The sequence below is a fragment of the Manis javanica genome, chromosome 13 (genome assembly GCF_040802235.1).
Source record: "Manis javanica isolate MJ-LG chromosome 13, MJ_LKY, whole genome shotgun sequence".
In the NCBI taxonomy this organism is placed as follows: domain Eukaryota; kingdom Metazoa; phylum Chordata; class Mammalia; order Pholidota; family Manidae; genus Manis; species Manis javanica.
In genome coordinates this window covers 80134829-80156820 of record NC_133168.1, presented here as the reverse complement: position 1 = coordinate 80156820, position 21992 = coordinate 80134829, and the positions used below count along the sequence as shown (strand labels likewise).

The 21992-nt window shown below is 43.8% G+C and overlaps 1 protein-coding gene across 1 annotated transcript in view; it reads left to right on the top strand.

Moving 5' to 3' along the window:
- Positions 1-17337, top strand: part of WDR27 (WD repeat domain 27) — a 35510-nt gene extending 18173 nt beyond the window's left edge. Inside the window, 6 exon segments of the mRNA XM_073219463.1 lie at positions 2003-2125; positions 3105-3242; positions 6899-7028; positions 15743-15840; positions 16884-16951; positions 16954-17337. Of these exon segments, the coding sequence (XP_073075564.1) occupies positions 2003-2125; positions 3105-3242; positions 6899-7028; positions 15743-15840; positions 16884-16951; positions 16954-17174 (778 nt within the window). The 3' untranslated portion in view covers positions 17175-17337.
- Positions 17338-21992: the final 4655 nt, after the last annotated feature.

The following is a 21992-nucleotide window of genomic DNA, read 5'->3' as shown; positions in this document are numbered from 1 at the left end:
ATTATATAAAAGCAGATTCTTATGAAGGATGAAATTCGGCTCACAATGTCTTGCTTCCTGGCCTGTTCTTCACCTGAGGTTGGCTGGGTCTTTGCCTTCCGTGTTGTGTTCCTTGGGGAGCACAGGGCGCTCCCATTGCGTGAGGCCTCCACACGGTCAGCTGGGAAGGGGCAGGCCAGGGTTTCGGGTGCTGTTGTGTCTGAGTTCATCACAGCCCTGCACACCATGGGGACACAGACATCACAAGTGTGGTTCTGGTGCAGTGATGAGATTGAGGAGACAAGGAAAAGGGCCTTCCTGTGAGGCCCCTAGGCCCATCGATCCACTGGTCCTGGGGCCCTGGCTTGGGGACCCAGTGTGCGCACCGCAGTGAGGGGTGTGTCTAGAGTGGCCTGGTGGGAAGGCTGGGGCTCTGGTTCTCTGTGGAGTGGCACAGGGCTGTGCTGGCACTCAGCTGAAGCTCTGGGTAGGGCATTGTACTGCGTCGCCAGGCACCAGCAGTCTGCCCCTATACAGTGGCTAGGCTGGGAGAGATGCTGGGAGAGCTTAGTCGTCTGCTGTCTGGGCATCTGGAGCACTGTCAGCAACGGGAGGGATGGGGCAAGGGTGTCCCCGGTCCACATGGGTGGCCACCTGGGAGGGAAGAATGTATCTAGTATCAGTACTGGTCTGAGCCACCTCACCTGAGGTCCCTGGAGGAGGAGCTGCTCAGCAGCCACACTGGCTCATGGACAGCCCCAGGGTGGGATGGTGCGGGGCTGGCCGCAAGCCCGATCTCCTTGCTGGGGCCTGGGCCCAGCGGCGCCATGCAGCACACCTGGGAGTGGCCTGTGGGGCTTCCATGCAGGGTCATGCGTCCCACATGCCTGCTTCCATGCCTGGGAGACTCCTGAAATTCACAGCAGAGGGCAGCAGAGCCATTTCAGATAATTTCTGCCCGGGCACCTTGGCTGTAGGCTTGCCGGGGTCCTGGTGCAGAGCAGGGATGCTGTTCAGTCTCCTAGGTTTTTCCATTTTCTTCTTGCTGGTTTTCTGACAGCTGTGACATGGTGACATGGCACCTCATGTCTAACCTTTATACTCAGTGTGAGTCATGAGCTGAGACCTGCTGAGCGGCAGGAGCCAGTAGGAGGGAGGTCCCTGTGTGCAGAACTGCTCTCCCACTTCCAACGCTTTCAGTCCAAAAGCCTGGATCCCAAACCTAAAGGGGCGGCTCGGCTCAGCAAGGTTGGGGGTCGTGGCATTCTAGACATGGGGCCTGAGCTTAGAACTGTCATCAGCCCTCCCCGGGTCCCTGTCCTGTCTCTCTGTCCCCGGGCACCCAGCAAAATGCCCTGTCCTGTGTCTGTTCCTGGTGGTCCAGCACATCCGGCTCTCTGACCTGCCGTGTCCCCGTCACATGGGCACCCAGCTGCCCTCTTTCTGTTGCTGACCATTCATACAGACTCATGGGTTTCTTTTCCAAAACCTGCCATCTGCCCACGCCTTTCCTCGGCTCTTCATGCTTCAGAGCTGCGGTTGAGGGTCAGCTGAGGTGGACAAGGGCTGAGCCCTGCACAGTGTGCTATTGCCCCGGCCGGCCGGTGGTCTGGGTGACTGTGGCAGTGCCAGACTCTCTGCCCAGTGCCCAGCACAACCAGTGTCGCGCACAGAAGCCTGCCTTCCCTTTCTGAGCATCCATGTCTTTTCTGTAAAAGGAGAATATGCAGTAAATGATCACAAATAATCAGAGCACATGTGACTGTTCAGTACATCCATTGACTTTCTCCTTCAGTGTTAAAAAACAGTAACAGTGCTTTAAAATGCATTATCTTGAAACCCACAGATGTCTGTGCATTTTGTAAGTTTCTTCATCTTTTGCTCCTTTAAAACACCTCCTTCAGAAACCATGTTAAGCCTTTGGTTCTGTGGTGTCACTGTAGCTGGGAAACACCTCCCCTGGGTGCTCGGTGCAGTTCTGGAGCTGGTGAAAATGCTGGGCCCCTCCTGTCTGTCCTCTGTTGGGTCACGATGGGGCGGTGAGTACCGTGTGCTGGAGCCAGGACGGCCAGTGGCTGCTGTCTGCCTCCCAGGACAGGATGCTGAGGGTGTGGTCGGCTGGCAGGCCGGAACCTGCCTTGTGTCTAGTAATGGGCAATTCCTATCCATTTTCGGCAGGGGTCTGTAGCGCCCAGCCCTTGACCTTGAGTCTGTCAGAGTCACACTGTCCAGACAGAACTGTCTCCAAGGGTGGTGTTTCCCTCTCCAGGAGCTCAGGAATGGGCACAGCAGGGGTTTGCTTCAATGCATAAACATTGCTTGGTGATGACGTATCTTCTTAAATGCATGAGCATATAATACATGTATGCACATGCACACGTGCACACGATTAGATATTTCTTACATTTGTATGGTCCAAAAATGGCAGAAGGATGAAATGTAAAATACTGGAATAATGCGTGTGAATTCAATGTGATTTTTATAGCAGAGGTGATAACAGTGGCCAAGGGGACATTACGTGAGAAAATGATTTGCTCTCATGAACTCATGGCAATATTTGGAAATGACGAGAAAAGCGAGCCAGGTGACAATGTTCTTATGGCTAAAAGGGCAGAAGAGGCAGCGACAGGGTGCAGTGTCCACCAGACTGAGCTGGCAGGTCTGCATGTTGTCAGCATTTACTCCCTGAGCCTGTGGCCACAGGAAGAGTGTGGCCAGGAAAGGAGGCCCAGCTGCCTCGGGCTCTGCTGGATGCGGCGTCTGGCAGTGGCTTACAGAAGAGCGCTCATGTTTGGGTGGTCGGCTCTGTCGGCTGCTCGCTGTGCTGCTGCCGGCTCTGAAGGATCAGTGAGAGACACACCAGAGTCAGAACTACACTTTGAAACATGTCTAGTTTCAATTTTCTTTTAAGGTTTTAAGTGGCTAGAACACTCATTACAGTGAAATTTTAATCATGTAACATCTTTTAAAAGTCAGGAAGAAGAAACAAAAGTCGTAAATTGGTTCTAACAAAGTGTGTCTATACATTTAGAATAAACAGATGTTTGGTGTTAAGACGAAGCAACATAGAGCAGTAGTGCTTTTTAAAAACACTGTATTGGTAATAATTACTGATTTGTATTACCGGGCAAAGGTGTGTTTTCTAAGCCTATACAATATGCAGCACAGTTTTATTACATAGATGCTTTTATTTTGTTATCTTCTGGCCCTGAGTTCCACCTGCTGAAGTATCACATTGGCACTTGTGAAGATGACATAAAGAGGTAGGTGGCCCCCCTGATGTGCCTTCCCTCCACATTTCAGCAATAAGCTATATGCAAATAAAGTGTTTACAGATGTCAGCCAGCATTTAGTGATGCCTTACAGGAGAGCCGCCTAGGCCTCCTCTGCATTGTGGGGTCTCTGTGCTGCCATCTGAGGACGGCTGTTCCACGCTAAGAAGCTGTGGAGCTGAGGAAGCACAGCCAGGGCCTTGGCTCTGCAGCAGATCGAACTGATGTCATGTGAGGCTATTACTATTTATAATGAAACTCTGAAATATCTCATATATACACGTGTGTGTGTGTGTGTGTATGGGATGCTAAACATCTGCTGAGCTAACCTAGCTTTGGCAAATAGTAATGTGCTGCTTTCTTTGTTTTCAAAACTTTCTAATGAAAGAAACATTACAGATAAAATGAGTGACCTGCCCTCTCAGACCTGTTCTCTCTCCTTTTTCTTCATCTTGAATTTGATGTGTTTGCTTCCATTCATGGCTTCTTTACCCATTCTTTTGTTGAGGGACATCTGGGTTGTTACTGACTTTCTGTTGTTCAGACTTAATGATTCCACTCTGAGTGTGTGCTGGTCTATTCTGCTGTTTCTCACTTAATGATTTCAAGGTGGCTTCTGTGGCTCCAGCCTGCAAATCCCTAGTTCTTACAGCAGGATGAACTGGGGAGACCTTGTTGAAGCCTGCAGGCCAGAGTCCCCTGGAGCACGCCTGGCATTTGGGACTGTGACCAGTCTTCGGAGTGTCTGGTCAGGGATTGTCAAAGCCTGAAATCTGGGTAAATTGCTGCTGCCTGTAGACATTGGATGTGGGTGGGCATCTTGGGTCAGTCTGTCTGTGCACCTCTTTAGGAGTATGTGGGTTTGAAGGCTGTGTCGGGAGTCTGAGCCCATGTTGGGACCTGAGCTTGCCTGGAGGCTTGTGGGCAAATGTGCATTAATCACCTTTTCAGGTAGCTTGATACATTATAATCGTGAAGGGAGACCGTACAGCAGCAGTCCCCTGATCTGGGCCAGCACACTGGCTTACATCTGGGTCAGCCACTTGGCCAGGAGACAGGGGCTGAGCCCCCGGCTGGGTGTGGATGGGCTGTGATTTGTCCCTGAGGTCACTCCCTGCTCCTACTTGGAGCCTTGGTGCTGTCGCCCTCTTGCAGCATCCCAGCCTGTATCCTTCCCCATGGGCACGCCCATGCCTGAAATGGACTCACCCCTGCCCGGGAAGAAGCCCTCGTGGCCTCTAAGCCATGCTGTCGAGGGCCTTGTCCCAGTGGTGATGGTGGTGGAAGCACAAAGGACCCGCTCTTGGCCCCTTCCCAGGCGGGCCGCGGCACAGTGGAGAGCCCCGCGCAGGGGCAGGAGGGGAAGGTGGACGCGCCGCTGGCCTTTGTTACTTGCCAAGTCAAGACGGTCAGGACAAGCCAGGGCTCGTGGCCCCTGGACTTCCCTGAGGTGCAGACATTCTCTGGAGCCTGGGTGTGTTGTGGGGTCCCGATCTCTGTCTCGGGAGGTGGATCAATGATGTCACTCCCCTGGACTGCTCTCTGCTGGTGTTGAGTGGGGGCAGGGATTGCTTTAGGAACTGAGTGGTTTCTGGTTGTTGCTAACCAGGCACTTTTAGTGTCTTTGCTTTTTGGTAATATGGTTCCCTGAAGAAGCTTACTGGGCTTCCAGAAGATTGCAGGGAAGGGCGTGTCTGATGCATGGTGAAGCTGGGCCCTGGAGACCGTGGCCCCATGGGTGGTGGGCCTCCAGGGGGGCTGCTCCACCTCTGCTCCGTCTGGGGGCTCATGGACCCTGCTTGAGAATGGCTTCAGGGCCCTCCTCCAGCAGTGGCTGCCTTGCTTAGCTCACGTGCATTGCATCAGCTGGAGGTGGAGGCCCAGCCTCAAACCCTCAAGGCTCCACATTATGGGGCTCTGGACTGTGGGGCCCCAGCGTCTCACTGAGGCTGCTTGTCTGTGCTGCTGTTCCATCCTCGCCCTCCAAGGCCCCACGGATTCAGACACTGAGGCTGACGAACCTGCCCCATCACCTGCGGGCCAGCTCTGCCCTCCCTGGGCTAAGGGCATACCCAGGATTGCCAGTGGGCTCCTCTCCTTTGTGACAGAATTGTTAGGGGATGTTAAGACTACATGTTCATTAAGTTACACTGACTGCTCATGTTACCCTTCAGAAAATATTAAGGACATATGGCCGGTTGGATGTCTCCTAAAGTATACATCATTATTTCAGAATTAGAAAGCAAAAATTTGCTTTTTTGTTAGACAGAAATGGCTACATGTAATGATATTTTTTCATGAAGTTTTCCTAAGGGAAAAACTGGAGTTTCCTAAAGTAAAATTAAAGTAGTCAACTTATTCTCAGTGTTATAAAATATGATTATTAATTGATATGAAACCTGTTTTCATTTTCAGTTTTTTTAAATGTAGAGAATGCTTAGTTGTAGTGGAAGAGATTGAGCATCTTTATTTTTCTTCCATATATAAAAGCAGAAGAGCAGGTGCAAACCTGTTTTCTGACTTGACCGATTGCAGTAGAGATTACCAGCTATCAGCAGTAAACAACTTCCACTCCTGTATCCTTTCTCTGGGTCTCCCAGTGCATTCACGGCCCGAACATCATCCTTCTGGCAAAAGCCTCTGCTGAGGAACCAACTTCCAGGCACTGTGCTGTGGGGCCTGGGGCTCATGGTCCTCAGGGTCGGTTAGTCACCTGTGTAACAGTTTTATCTCATGTGGTAAGAGGTGCAGCCAAGAAGAGCTGGTAGTGTGAGCAGAGCCAGGCAGTGTCACCGGTGCCCAGCTGTGGTGCTCTGAGTAACACACAGCAGGCAGGCATGTCTTACAGTTGCTGCACGCAAGCAGCTGGCATCTTCTGAGTAGCTGACCAGTTGACCTGGCTGTGGGCTGGCGAAGCACAGAGCAACTGCTTGCTGTTGAGTATGAAGGTGAGTCCAAAATTTTCAATTTTGAGTCTTTATGGCAAACATCATCCCTTTTGGTTGGAAAGCATTGATTTTAATTAATTTAGAAGCAAATCTTTGATCTTCTGGAGTTCATGATATAAAAATTTAATTTATTCAGAAGTCTAAAGTCTCTTAAGACTTTTATAGTTGAAGCTTCAGAACGGCTGATAAAAGGTGGCAGAGGTTCTAATGTATTTTATATAATAATACATTATAACCTTTTGCTAAAAACGTAATACCCCACCTAACAGAAATGTGTCCTGATGGAATTGTCTCTGCATGCGTTGGTGTTAGTATTGGGTTTATTTTACGGAATCTACTCTTTCTAGAAACTTTTCCACCAATCACACTTTTTATAATAGTATTTATAGGCTAAACATTGAAGGTGGGCAGCTCTGGTGGTCACTCATACACCAGATTTATAACATGGATTTTGCTTGCCTAATAGGATGCCTCATATGTCATGTCCCCTCACTCACTCCAGGTGACCCCGTCCACTGTCTTCCCCCTTGTCCAGCAGCCCTTGCTAGACAGGGGCAGGCTGGTTTGGGCTTCTGTGGAGCTTCAGGAAATTGTAGCTAATCATCTACTTGAGCACCAACTTGTGTTCTAAAATTTATTAATGCCGTAAATAGATTGTCCCTCCCCGTGGGTGGCTGTGAGAGGACCTCCCTAACCGAGCTGTGCAGACCTTGTGCTTGCCACTGGCCAGAACAGGGCTGTGGGAGTCTTGGATCTCAATGTGGGCCGCAGCGCAGCCATGACAGCAGAAGCCTGTGCACGCCCTGTGCACCAGATTTGTTAAAATAAAGTGAGTGCCTTTTGATGGTACATGCCCTTTTTAATACTTTATGTTGAAGGTGTTTAACAACTACAAATGCATGATGCAATTTATAACAGTTTGCTGCTGAATTCCATGTTAACTTTTACTGACCATTAAGTACTCCAAGCCTTGATCTTCAACCTTAAGATATTTCAATAGCATGGTGGATGTCAGATTTTGCACATTCATCTTTGGTTATTTTATGGGCCCAGTTGTTGATTCTCTAATAACGTGCTCTCCCTGAGAACCTGATGGAGGGTCCGAGTGCTTCAAGCCGGTTGGGTTCAGTGACAGGTGAGCCCCTAGGGGTGTGAAGCAGTGCTTATGAGTCAACAGGGTATGGCTAGTTGGTTATGACAGAGAAATAGTTAAAAATACCCACAGCTGAGGGTAAAGACCTGGGATTAGAGGAAATGGCCAGTTTGATGAATTCATTGTCTCATTCAGTTTCATTCAAATGATGATACCTTGTCACCCAAAAGAACGTCAAAGAAACTTGTGAACAAAACTTGTGTTTTTAGGACTACAACCACAATTTTGACTCTGGTGTGTTTGGAATGGCTTTCCAGATTAAGGGTTCGACTTGTAAAGCCTTTTAACTCTGCATTAGGATTCAAGAGTGTCATTTTTTAAAAGTGGAGTCTTACTGTAGTGGTTAAAAAGCCTTTTATCTACAGTTTTAATACATTATACCAGGTTTGCATTAAATTCCCATATGGTCTGACAGCCTGTGAAGTTTTTAGCAGTTGGAATGGGAAAGCCAGCCCAGAATCTGAATCACGGTTTTGAGTTCTGTCATGGCCCATGTTGCTCCACATCCTTCTGTGTTAGTGGGACCAGGAGGTTAGATCCAGAATGAGATTTTCCCAGGGGGCAGTGGGCGGGTACCTGCAGCTCTGTGCCCAGCAATGTGAGCTATTGGCCTACTGGCCTGGACGGCTCTGGGGTCATCCCAGGTCTGAGTCCAATAACAGGGTGGAGGCTGTGGGGTTGGTGAGCAGACCCCACGGATGGTGTCTTCACTTACTTTCTGTGGGGCATCCTTGGTCTTGGGTGGGAGGCCCTTGAAAGGTACATTATACCCTAGAGGTTAATTAAGACACACCAAGTCACTATAGGAGAGGTTTTTTCTGGCTTGTGCAATGCTGTGGAAAGTGTTGCTTAGAGAGGTTGTTGAAGAAAAGGTTGTTTTCCTACACATCTTCCTTTATTTGCACAGAATCCTATTGCATAAAAACAGAACAAAAATATTTAAACACTGTGCAGTAGGTCCCCCACATGAATGAAGGAGTCCCTTTGAAGGATTTTGTGACCTCTTTATGAGGCTAGTCAGATAGCTAACTTCAAAAGTGAAGTGCGTGTTAGTCAGATCAGCTCTGTGGGTGAGAGAGCCTGTGTTTTCATGTCGTGTCTCCTGCGAGGGCTGGAAAAGCAGCTGGCTTGGCAGTTGCCAGAGGAAGGGTCACGCTGCTCTGTATTCGAGAGCCGTGCCCTTTGCTGCTGATGTCACAGTGAGGTTCGTCAAGTGGGGGTTTAAGTTTGAGTATTGGACTTTATATATTTCTGTACTTTTAAATAAAGTTTATAAGTGAATCATGTATTTAAAATGATTTAGCCTAATGCTCGTCTTATTATTTAAGTATGATAGTTCAAGAGCAGTTCAGCAAGCTATTGACAGGCAATATTTTGACATACAATATTAAAGGGTAAGTCTGACTTGCTGGTTTGTTTAGTGCAAATCTCAGGCAGAGGCATGTGACTTTCAGACACTTGAGTGCAGACTGGTGTTTCAGTCACCTAGAACAACGGTCTTATGCCTAGAATCTTCACAGTAATCTTCTGATTTGAATCTGTCATCAACAGAAAGAAAAGGATGCGATTCTTTATATGGGAAACAAGATGTAAATGCAGAGGGCACTGGGTTTTTTGAAAACACTAGTCAGCATGAGATTATAGGGGTTCAATTTTGATGAATAGCATTTAAAAATGTTTAGTCATATTTAAAATGCAATATAAAGAGTTCCTCTAAAGATAAAGAATTAAATAAAGATAAAGAATTGACTTAATATTGCCATTTTTGAGTTAAAATGTTTCAGTCATGAAGGTTAAGTATGAATTTGTGTGATGATCCTGTAATGTTGTAAATGTTACATTTAAAACATATTTTTTATGCTTTTTGACACTTGCTACTTCTTGTCTCTATTCCAAAGTTTTATGAATTATTAGAAAAAGATACTTGTTCATTTAATTTTTTAATTTGTTGTACATACTTCTTCTCAAAGATGGTCATTTCAAAGCCACTTATCTTCATCATCATGGTTATTTTTTGCATGTGGAGCCCTCTCCTAGGAGATGCTGATGCCCTGGAGGCAGGCATGCAGTCGGCGTTCAGCAGCTGGCTTAGTTGGAGCCCAGAGGGGTAATGCCAGCACTTACGGGGTCCGTTTAAATCATGATCATAGAGCTGCCCGCCTTTGTAGTTTGCAAGGGCACGTCACTCTTTTCCCACTGAGCACCAGGATCTCGCGGGGAAGTCAGAACCAGGGATGCTGCCCGTTCGTCCAGAGGGACCCAGGCCACCCTCGGCCTGCCTTCCACCTGCGTCTGCGTGAGGCCTGGGACGAGTCCCAAGAGGTGTCGGTGAGAAGCCCTCCTCTAGTGTCCCATGAAATGTGCATCTTATTTTTGGCATTTGGGCATTTTTAATAAATAGTATGCTACTCCAAAGTCTTTTCCTTAACATTATTCATTCAGACTAACTTTTTCAATCTGTAGTATGGTATTTAACTTAAAAAATAGAATCCTTACTGTAAAGCTGACAACCTTGGTTGTGGGATGGTCAGTGACCCAGAAGAAAACTTGAAACCGGCATTGAGTGCAGGGTCTGCATTTTCTGTAAATCAGAGGAGACCCTTCATAGAGAATATTTGTAGGAACAGCCATACAATTCCTAATTGCATCAATCTATTTTCCTATATTCTTAAATCAGAAGAGGTTTTAAAATTATTATTACTAAAAAGCTTCTAATGCCTCAGACTTGAAGTGCTATTTGGGTATTTCCAGTCAACAACTAGAAATAACAACAGTACACTGTAGAGCCATTGGGGGCCTGTGCTGATGTCCTGAGAAGCTGAGACACCTCACTGGGCTGTGCTAGGGGATCAGTCTTCCATTTCCACTCTGCTGTGTCTGGGATTGGGGAGCTTCCGCAGGCAGACCGAGACCACCCTGATTTATGCTCTAGCGCCAGAGTGTCCCCATTAGGTGGGGACATGGAACAGGAACTCTAGTGGTGCCAGTAGTGCTGGCTGCCTCTGAGGCGGGCCTCCGCTGCTGTGTGCTGTGCGTCCTGCCTCCGGGCGTCTCAGCTGGGTGCAGGCCCGCACCTTGGCTCTGAGTGGAGGTGGAGGTTTACACAGGCCTCGTGCCCTGGAGCCAGCCCTCACTTTGGGTGGGAAGGAGCAGTGACAGGGTGGGACATGCCAGCCTCTCATGGGGTCTGTGTCCTGGCATTCAGACCCCTGTGCTGTGCGTGCACACCGGTGCCTTGCCCTCCACAGCCAGCTAGCTCTACAGTGTGATTAGGGTCCCTCTCTCCTGGGGGTCCCCGCAGCACTGTCACCTGGGACAGGTTCCCTTGGTGCCGGCTTGTGTGCTGGCCAGGTGCTGTGAGCTCCAGCGACTCGCCTCCCAGCCGCCGGGCAGGCCTGCGGCAGCCCTGTTTCAGCCTCTGCTCCGACTAAGTTTGAGCTCCTGTGTCTCACGTTCAGCTGGGGACGTAGTTGACCCCGACCTGGTGTCTTTTCCTCCAGGAGAGGTTGTGTTTCACACTGAGTGTCAGTGATGGGCACAGCCGGTTTGCAGTGTCTTGGGCTCAGGATCATTCCCCCAAACATGGGCCCAGTCCCCGATAGTGTTCTCTTCAGCTGTTTAGTGCCCCAGATGCCAGCTGTTTCTGAGCAGAGCTCATGGTGACCCTGCTGGTGAAGGATGGACCCTTGGGAAGGTGGCAGCTGTGTCCACAGAGCTGTGGGGTGTCTGAGAGCCTCTCTCCATGTTGGGGACAGTATGCTCTTTTGAGGATGTGCACCATAAAATGTTATTTCTTTTAAAGGCTTCCTGTTTTTGTGGTTCTGATAAAAATAGTAGGTAATAGTATTATTTTACATGAGACTTTGAGGAGATTAAGTCCAGTGTTCAGGTTTCAGTTTTGCTGAATTGGAGCTCTACACCCCTGTCCTGCGTGGCAGCACCAGCCAGGTAGGGCCTTCCCTCAGGGGCTGGGCCACTACTCCCTTTCAGACACCAGCCCCGGCTTCTGCAGCCCCCTGTGCAGCGCACCGGCCAGCAACGGGGTCTGCAGTGCTGTCCCCAGTGCCCTGGGAGCAGTTGGCTCCATGGAGCAGTTCTCTAGGCTAAGCTTCCTCCACTCGGGCATCTGCTGGGCTTTGTCTCCTGCCTGGATCCTGGCTCTGCAGTCGGTGTCTCTGCAGATGACTCGGGGCCGAGACACAGGGAGAAGGTGACAGTGCTGGGCAGGGTGGGCCCCCGACTTGCCCTGCCTGCAGGGTGCAGTGCCAGGCTGGACAGGGTGCCTCCCACCGAGGTCCTACCCTGGGTGTTCCCTTTGGGGTCCTAGGAATTTCCTGCTCAGAGCTCCAGGAAGACTATTCACGGGGCGGGGCAGGCCTGTGACGAACCCGTCAGGTAGAAGTGGCCGTCCCTCCTCCTCGGTGACAGTGGCCATCTGGGTGCCAATTTAAAGAGGGCTCCTCCCTTAGAGTCTCCTTTGTTAGAGATGCAGGGCATTTACTTCGGGGGAGCGCTGACACCTCCTCCGCTGAGAGCATTCAGGGGCAGTATCTTCTCACTCGATATGGGTTGAAGTGATGGTGGTACTTTGGGAGTCGTGGTGTGCTCTTGGATGAGAGGTGCTATGTGGGGAAAAATATTTCTGAAGTTTTTAATGGGAAAATAGCTGGTTTTACTTCCTGAAAATGAACATCTGAATGGTGCATGAAGGAATGAAAGGCAGGGGTGTAAGGTTTCAGAGGCTCATGCTGGATTTAATAGCTTGTTTTTTTAAACTTCCCTTAAATTTTTGTTCACTTACACAATGTGCATCAAAGTGTTCCAGCTAACCGCAGCCACGTGGGGGCCGCTCCTCATGAGCTGTCGTCCTGCGAGTCCAAATTGAGGAGAGGCATACATCGTGATTGGCCTAAATATCCCATTTCCAGTAAATATAATATAGATCATCTCTGGTTTCCTTCATGCTGAGTAACAAGCACGGCCACATGGGTCCTGACCAGCCGTGCGTTTCTGCAAGCACCCTGTGCACAACCAGAAGAGGGGTCTCTCCCGAGAGCCACTCCTGTAGCTGCTTAGTCTGTCTGACAAGCAGGATTTGACTTGTTTTATCATATTAATGAGAGTATTATGTACATCAGAAAAACAAGGGCCTTATTTTCCTATTTGTAAATTATGAGTTAGATCACTAAAAAGGCCTATTTTCAGAATGAAAATGCATAAATCTCTTACAATTTATTGATGTCTTTAAAAATTATAGCAGGTGTTTTTTTCTTTATATTTCTAAAACTTGACTGCCAGTTATTTTTTCTGGGTCTGAATATGATATTTGTATTTTTTTTAATTACCTTCACTTTTATCAGTAGCATAATGTACAAAAAAAATTTTGTTATCATTAATCTACAGACATTTGTATTTTTATGATATAAATATATAATACCAAAGAGCTCATTTGAATTGAAAAGTTAAAAATTATGTAAGGGGTTAAATAGTTCTTTAATGAAAAACTTTATTACACAGGAAACTTAGGTTTTCAGAAATGCCAGTCACTTACATTGGCATGATTTCTTTAAAATATATCACTTTATTAGCATTAAATCTTGCTGGGCTTTTTAAAAAGTAATGAAATAAATAATTACTGATGTAGATAAAACTTACCATCCATCTCTCTGTCTCATTCTTCTTTCCTCTACTGAATTTGGTGTGGCTTTTTCCCAAGTATATAGTAAAAAATGTTCACTGTCTTGTTTGGCATGTTGTACTCTTGTACATAATGGCTTCAATCTGCACATCTCTGTGCTACCTTATTTTTACTCCATGTTACATGTATGAGTTTTCTCTATTTTAATGCATTTCTAATATATACATTATTTCTAATATATGCACTTAAGTCTGTAAATTTCCCTCTGAACATACTTTATTGTTTGCCAGTTTTAATATATTATATTTATTATTTAGCACTAAATATTTTATATTTTTCATTAGGATTGTTTTCAGTGTAGGCTTTATTAAATGTGTGCTTTAGGTTTACACAGGCATGAGCTCATCTTTGGTGATCTTTTTTGTTACTGATTTCTAATCTTATGGCATTGTGTTCAGGGCACATGCTCTATAACACTGATTTTCTTGGTTTCTATTGGAGACTTTGTATTTATTCAAAACATGACTCTCTGGTTCATTTTCACATATACTAAACATGTGTATGAAAGAACATTTTCTTCCTAACTATTGGTTGCGTGTCTGCATAGATGTCCATTGACTTAAAATTGTTCATCATATTCAAATTATTCAGTTCTTCCTAATTTTTTGTATGATTGAATTTGTTCATTAGTGAAAGAAATGTATTAACATCTCTTTCTATGATTGTGATCTGGTCAATTTCTTCTTATAATCTATTAATTTTTGCTTTACATATTTGCAGGCCATGTTAGGTGTATTTAAGTTCAGGCTTGCTATATTTTCATGTGCAGTTGCTCCTTTTGTAGTTTTATAGTTTTTAGAAACTATTTCTCATTAGGTGTTCTTTGCTTTGCATCTGTTTTTTCTAGCACCCACATGTCAGCCTTCTTCTTTTTACTTGGTGTATATGCTGTTTTTCTTCCCACCCTTCATGTCCATGCTTTAAAAATGGGCTTTGTTTTTCTTGAAAAACTTAGACCCTCCCTTCTTTCTTTTACTCAAGTTCAGTTTTTGCAATTATTATGGTCACTCTTATGTTTGATCTTACTTTGTGCTTCCCTTTCTACCTTAAAAATTCTGTACTTTATATTTATCTTGAGTTTTCTTTGCTTCTTCATTTGTTCTTCCAGTCTCTATTGGATTGATAAAGATTTTTTAATTCTTTTTTTCCCCTGTGAAAGTGTTGACCACTGTCTATCGTTTTTGCTCTATTCAGGTTTGTATCATTTAGCTTCAGAAGCTAGCAGTGTAGGTAGGTGCTGAAACTGTGTACTCGTCTGTCTGTCTGTTACATTGTGCCTGTGTCCTACTTTTTATGTTCCTGCCTGCAAAGTGCCCAGCCTTCAATAGATGACTCCAGGTGTCTGTTGACTTGCGTGTTGGGTTATGGATGTTCAGGCTATCTTGACCTAGTCCTAACGCGCGGCACTGAGCTGTGTTGAGCTTACGAGGTGAATGGAGCCCTCTGTGTGTTGTGGATCTCACCTGAAAATGGACATAAAACCCTTCATAAGTTTGTTAGAGGATAAGATGTAGCATGTTCAGAATAATATCTGGCACAGTGTTTAGATTCAGTATATGTGTTTGTTATTACCAAATTTATGTAAGTCTTTGATGTTTGTAAGTGAAGAGCCTCTTCTAGGTATGTGTACATTTTAAGCATAAATGCTTATGGATTACTTCATTAAGTTCATGTTAATATTTTGGGTATTGCTGACATGGAAGGAAGATGGAAATCATTAAGGGCTGCAGCATATTTAAGTAATGTGGGGCCCAGATGGCGCTGTAGCTGGAGCACAGTTCAATCCCATCCCTGGGACATGTGGAATCACCACAGCGTTTCTCAGCAGTGTAGGGCAGGTGGGTGTGCCTGACGATGAGTCAGAGGCAGGTCTCCCAAGGGATCTACAGCCAGGTGACACAAGCCGGTCTCCACCCTGTGCTGCACAGCCACCTGCTCACAGTGTCTTAGGGCTTCGTACTTGGCAGATTAATGACTCAGACCTTGAATGCCTCATGAAGGGCATCTTTCAGATAATTTTTTGAATATGGATTATGACCTTAAAGATAAATTTTGGTGTATTATGGGGAAGACAGTGTAGCACAGAGAAGACAAGTAGTGACTCTGTGGCATCTTACTACGCTGATGGACAGTGACTGCAGTGGGGTATAGGGGGGTCTTGATAATATGGGTGAATGTAGTAACCCATTGTTTTTCTTGTGAAACCTTCAGAAGAGTGTATATCAATGACACCTTAATAAAAAAATTTTTAAAAATAGGAAATAAAAGTCACATACAAAAAAGTGCTAAGGGTTAGGAAGAAAAATAAAAAAACATCCAGAAGGAAAGAACAGTATATGAGGAAAAACTATCATAACTTCTAATCGTTATCAATAATAAAGGTAAAATTTCTCACTTAAAAAAACTTTTGGCATAGTAATATCTCAGTCTTTTGATCTTTTACCATTGGCAGTTCTGTGATTTTCAGTGGCATTACATTTAGAAAAAACATGTCAATAAGTCTTAAGGTCAGAAGGTACCATTAGTAATTATTCATAGGAGGTTTTTGAAGTCCAACTCTGAAATTATTATAAAAAAAAGTTTGTGTTCATTTCTTACTTTAGATTCAAAGTTGTTAGATGTCATTAGCATTATGTTCATTAATTCAGCCTTTAAAGCCTGTTTTTATCCTCCTTACAATTTACAATTACAGGGGTCGCCATCCATGGTCCAGCAGCCAGAGGCTTATAATCTTTTAGCAACCACAGCCGTTGGTGATGGGATATGATTGTGGGACCTGAGAGCCCTGAGGTGAGGCCCTCCCGCTTTGCAGGTGGGAGTTGGGGTGAAGCCAGAGGCTTGGGTCCGTGTTTCTACAAATGCTTAGGAAACAGTTAGCTTTCGATGTCTGCAAACCCAGTTGAACTCTTTCAAAATGTGATACGGTTGTGGGGAAACTTCAGACCAGCCAAAACCTGACAGAACTCTGAGTACAGAGAAGGTGACATGCACTTGGGTGGTGAGATAGTAGGTGCTGGGCCTTCCCTGCCCCGTGGGACACACGGCCGTGAGTGCAGGCGGTGCACAGCGAAATAACTGATGCTGTTAAACCAAGGGGCACACATATATTTATAAGATAGGTGTACTCCACAAATGCATAATGTAACAATGAAATGTATGAACATGTATGTGTGCGTGCACATATGTATTCACAAGGACACAGTGAGCAGTGTGCCTTTGCTCCTCCATTTAATCGCTGGACGAGCCTGAGACCCCTCTGGTGGTCTGTGTGCCACAGGGCATCTCAGGTGGGCTCTGCTAGACACAAGTGCCAGGAGCCAGGCCTGCTAGTGAGAAGGCTTTCTTAGGATGTCCCTATAGGCTAAAAGGTGTCAGAGATTTTCTCAATAAAACTAGCATCATTTCCCTGACATTTTTTACAGGAAACAGATTTTCATAAGTACTTGATTGTGGAATTAACCAGCTTTGGTACAATGTTTCACCTCCCCAGTCTGAAATCATTGCTCTAAATAATTTTTGATTTTAAAGGTGTGTTAATTTTATATATTTAAAAGACCTCCAGAATATGTTTATCATTTAATATTCTTCATGTATAAAAAATTCATTTAATGTTAATTTAGTCATCTTTTGAATTTGATTTTTGAGATGTTTTAATTATTTTTAAAGATCTCAAGAGTAACATACTTGGCATTAATGATCCTCACATATAAAAATGTTCTTTCACTGTTACTTTGGTCATTTTTGTGAAGAAAAGCAGAAAGTCAGTATCTTTCTTCTAACTTGTGTTAAAAAGTAGAGAATCGCTTTCCTCCCGGCATTTTCTGTGCTTGCAGGTGTGTGTGCCATGTTGAAGGCCCCGCGAGCCGCTGCCGCCCATGCGGAACTGCTTTCAGCCCATGTGGATGCTGCTTGGCTGTGGCGCCGACGACAGACATGTATGTGCCGCGTGGCGCTGGATGTCCTCGTTAGGCCCCCCGGCTTGTGATCACGGGGCCTGTGATGCTGCCAGTGACTGTTGCTTAGCTTGCCTGCTGGCTTGGGTTTGGAGATTCTCACAGAAATGGTATTCATCAGAAGTAATGTGTGGGGTTGAAAGGCACTCATGGTGTTTTAGGGAAGCGTGATACTTCAACACCAGTCATTCCTTCGTTCATTTCTTTATTCATGTATGGATCATCACATAAATTCCCCACTCTGTGGAAGACATGTTACGTGCTGGATGTTGTTTGAAGTACCAGGTAATATCATTAATAAACAGAATACCGGGTCATATCTGCCCTGCTGGGATGGCCGTGTCTCAGGAGCAATGGACTTATTTTAGTGGGCTGCTCCCCTCCCCTCGCACTCATAGTGCATTGTAGACACATGTCTTATGATGGATTTGGGATATATATTAATAAGTATCCATTTGTCCTGAGCATATTTGGAAAGGTCTTGTATTGGTTCTTAGGGCTGCTTTAACAAATCCCCTCAAACTCACAGCTTAAGATAACAGACCTCTGAGCCTCATGGTTTGGAGGCCAGAAATCCTGAGATAAAGGGTGAGCGGGGCCGTTCCTTCTTGAGGCTGTGAGGGGATCCACTCCAGGCCCTCTCCCCTCCTGGGGGTGGGCTTGGGGCCTTCCCGTCATCTCCGCCCCATCTTTACATGGTTGTCTCCCCAGTGGCCCCTGTGTCTCAAATCTCCCTCTTCTTTCTCTTAAGAGGATACCAGTCACTAGACACCCTAAATCCAAGCTGATTTTATGATCCTGTCTTAACTACGTTTGCAGAGATCCTATTTCCAAATAAGACTAGGTTCATAGGTCCTGGGGGTCATGACTTAGATGTAGCATCTTGGGGAACACTACCTCCCTATAAGGGTTATCTAAACAAATGAAAATTAGGAAATTTCCTGAAATTCAAGGAAATCATAAACTCTATTTGGAAGAGATCACTTTACAATTTAACTGAGGGACTTATTTTCTAAACTTGTTTTCTTACTTGGTTTAATTGGTGACAATGGAATTTAAGAATATTGAAAGATACTTTATGAAACTTTTAAATAGAGAAAGTTATTCTAAAAATTTTATAGTGTGTAACTAATTGTGCTCCATAGACACCTTTGCCATCTGCTATGATAGGTATTGAGTTCATCTCTAAATGAGGTGATTTGATCATGTGAAAAATGGATAGAAATGGATATTTTAGGATTTTTCAAAGGAAACATTTTGTTCTAAAATTTGACTACCCTGCAGCTGATACAATTTACAAATTTATAAAGCAACTTAAAGATTAAAATAAATAACCTTTATTTGGCAAGATGAACTATTTGCTACCATTTCAGTTACACTTGTTTACAATTTTGAACAAAAACCCTGCTGGCACCACCACCACCAACAACAAAATAATGGAATTTTTAGTTTTTCCTCTAAACTGTTTCTCTGTATTCAGTCATGTACCCAAAGCTTTCACAGCAATTCAAATCCATCTGTCCCTTTAGAATATCTAATTACGGGTAATAGCTTCCTGGATTTCAGGTAGAAAATCAAATCCTTATTTGCCTCAAAGTCTTGACCACTACTTGTATATTACCTAAGAAATGCATGAAATGACGTTAAGTTATGAATCTTTCCTTTTAGGAGCCAAATATAAGTCAACTGTGTATATTGAATTTTCTTGAGATTTTTAATCACTGTTTTATTTAACATCTATGTGAGTGCAGCTGAAAAATATAATAATTGAAACAAAGAGTATAAAATACAGAAACACTGAAAATGGATGGGAAGTGCTGCTGATGTAAGGAGACTCAGTGTAGAGCAGCCTTTATCTCTCAGAGCATCACCAGAGGTGTGCGGACTTGATGATGATGTCAGTCTGCATAGAAGATGTCATAATTCTAAGTCTGTGTGCACCTAATAGCATAGCTTCAAAGTATATAAAACAAACATGCTTCTATGATGAAAAAGAAATGTCTATCATAAGACTTTACCAAACTTCTTTTAATGGCTAGAAAACAAATTATTGCTCATCATGATGCTTTTCTGCTTAGAATATTCTTCTGGTTTCTCTGATATGTAGAAAATAGACTAAGTACCATTTGTGTGGCACACAAGAACCTCCACAGTACATCTCCAACTGCCTGTCTAGCCTTGTCTCTGTTCTCCTGTACCTGCTATTTCCTGTTTCACTGCCATACAAACTCTGGATGTGACAGTCCATTTCATAAGATGAGCCAAAAATCATTCTCACAGATAATGAGGAGAAAAACGTGTTTTCTAGTTGAGCATATTTGTAAATGGGCTGAAGGAAATTAAGAAAAACATTCAAACTTTATTTTAATACAGCAGCTAAAGCAGAAACAGGAGAGTTCAGAAATGAAATTGCTATGTAGCAGGAGTGTGTGAAATAAAAATTTATAAAAGAGCACTAGAAAAATATTTTCAGAATTAAAACCAGATTTGAATGAATATAGGAGAAAGTAGACACTGCAGAAAGCACAACCAGGGGAAAAGGGGATGTGAAGGAGAAAGATGAGGAAATAAACCCATACTCGAATAAAGAAAATGGTAAGACATTCAGATAAAAGGGTGATACAGAATTTTGGCAACATAGATTGAATTTATGGATAGTTGGGGTCCCTGAAGAATTTTTTTAAAAAGCAGTTGAACAGAACTAATACTTAAAATTGTAATTCAAAAAGTTTTTTTTTAGAAATCACTTAAATCTGTATATTGAAAGGGCCTGGAAAAATTGACCCAGACTTACCAGCACCAAAGCACTAGAGTTTAGTAAATCTGTTTGACTATAATCATTAAGTAGAACTAGCGCCAACATAACACCTCAGTGCATCCATATAAAACTTAGTAAGGGGAATGTCGGGTTGGCATCAGATTTCTCTAAATCATCTTATGTTAGAAGACATTGGAGGGACTGTTTAACATAGAAAAAGTCTGTGTCAGGATTTTTATATTCAGATAAACTGTCCTTCAAGTGTAAAGCCAGACTCACTATTATGAACATGAGTGAGTTCATTTGGAAGAAAGAAGCTCCAGAAAAGCCACTGTGAGATTGAAGGACCTTCAGCAAAAGGGTCAGGTGGGCAGTGAATGTGTTCAGCTGTATAACTAACAGATGGAGAGGAGGGCACCAACGTACACTCTAAATGTATTTGTTACAGTTTAAAAAATAGTACAAAGGTGGTGGAGGTGAGAGTATTCTAGAAAGCAGAGTAAGCTCCTTGATTTTCTCATATGTAACATTTGGGGGTAAGATTATCACTTGAAACTGAGAATAGAATTTACTCACATTTATTATATACCCATATTATCAATAACAAAAATGCTAAGCTAATTCTAACAGTTAAAATTGGATAGGAAGGGAGAGGGAGCAGAGATGAAAACATAGTGCCAAGTGATTTCAGTATTGGGCATTAATAGAAAGCAGATGTGCAGGGTCTGAGAGGGGAATGGGCTAGAGTTTCACATAAAGATTGTAATAAAAGGTGACATCTACAAGAATGCAAAAAGAAATACCTAAGCAAGAGGAAATAAAATAGATCATAAAATGAAAGATTCTGTGTATATATTGTAAATACAAAAAACAATAGGATAGAATGGATATCAACATGTCAATCCTAGCAGTAAGTTCAAGGAGAATAAATCCATCTTTTGAAAGAAAAAGGCTCTCAGATTGGATTTTATAGATAAGGAAAAACATCTGAGTTTATGCTGAATGCGGGAGATGCCCTAAATCAAGGTGATTCAGATAAAAAGGAGATAGACAAATGTCTATCAGGAAATGAAGACAGAGCATATTTTGTGATTTTGATTCCACATGAGACATAATTCAACCTTCCAAAATTAATGAGGCAAAGACAATGAAAATATAATGTAAAACCTAGTCATCCAGGAAAATAAATGGAAGAGCAAATTTCATAAATCAGAAACACAAGAAATGAAATGATAAATAGCCAAACACTAATAATGGAGACTATAACAATACCCATCTTAGTCCTCAACAGATGGAGTACACAGAAATTATAAGGTTATATTAAACCTGCATTACATAATAATATATTATCTTCTAGACATGCCCACAAGGAAACCATTCTTTTTTCAAATGCACATCAGACATGATCATTGACCAAATGTAAGTTCATAGAGAAATATATTAAAGAACAAAAAATAGGATTCTATCACTATAATGCAACCAAACCATAAATTGATAATGGAAACAAAACCCCAAAAAGTTCCTTCCACCTAGAGATACAAAAATTCTACTGAACAAATCTTGCTTTAAAGATGTAAAACAAAATGAAATTGTGGAATGATGTTATTTCATTATTGTTATTTTTATTAAGGTATCATTGATACACACTCTTATGAAGGTTTCGCATGAAAAACATTGTGGTTATTACATTCACCCATATTATCAAGCATCCCCATACCCCATTGAAGTCACTGTCCCTCAGTGTGGTAAGATGCCACAGAGTCACTACTTGTCTTCTCTGTACTATACTGTCTTCCCTGTGATGACCACCCACACACACTATGTGTACTAATCATAATGCCCCTCAGTCTCTTTCTCCCTCCCTCCCCATCCACCCTCCCCTTTGGTAACCACTAATCCCTTCTTGGAGTCTCTGAGTCTGCTGCTGTTTTGCTCCCTTCAGTTTTGCTTCATTGTTACACTCCATAAATGAGGGAAATCATTTGGTACTTGTCTTTCTCTGCCTGGCTTATTTCCCTGAGCATAATACCCTCCAGCTCCACCCATGTTATTGCAAATAGTGCTGCAATAAACATAGGGGTGCATATGTCTTTTTGAATCTGAGAACTTGTTGTCTTTGGGTAAATTCCTAAGAGTGGGATTCCTGGGTCAAATGGTACTTTTATTTTTATTTTTTTGAAGAACCTCCATATTGCTTTCCACAATGGTTGAACTAATTTATGTTCCCACCA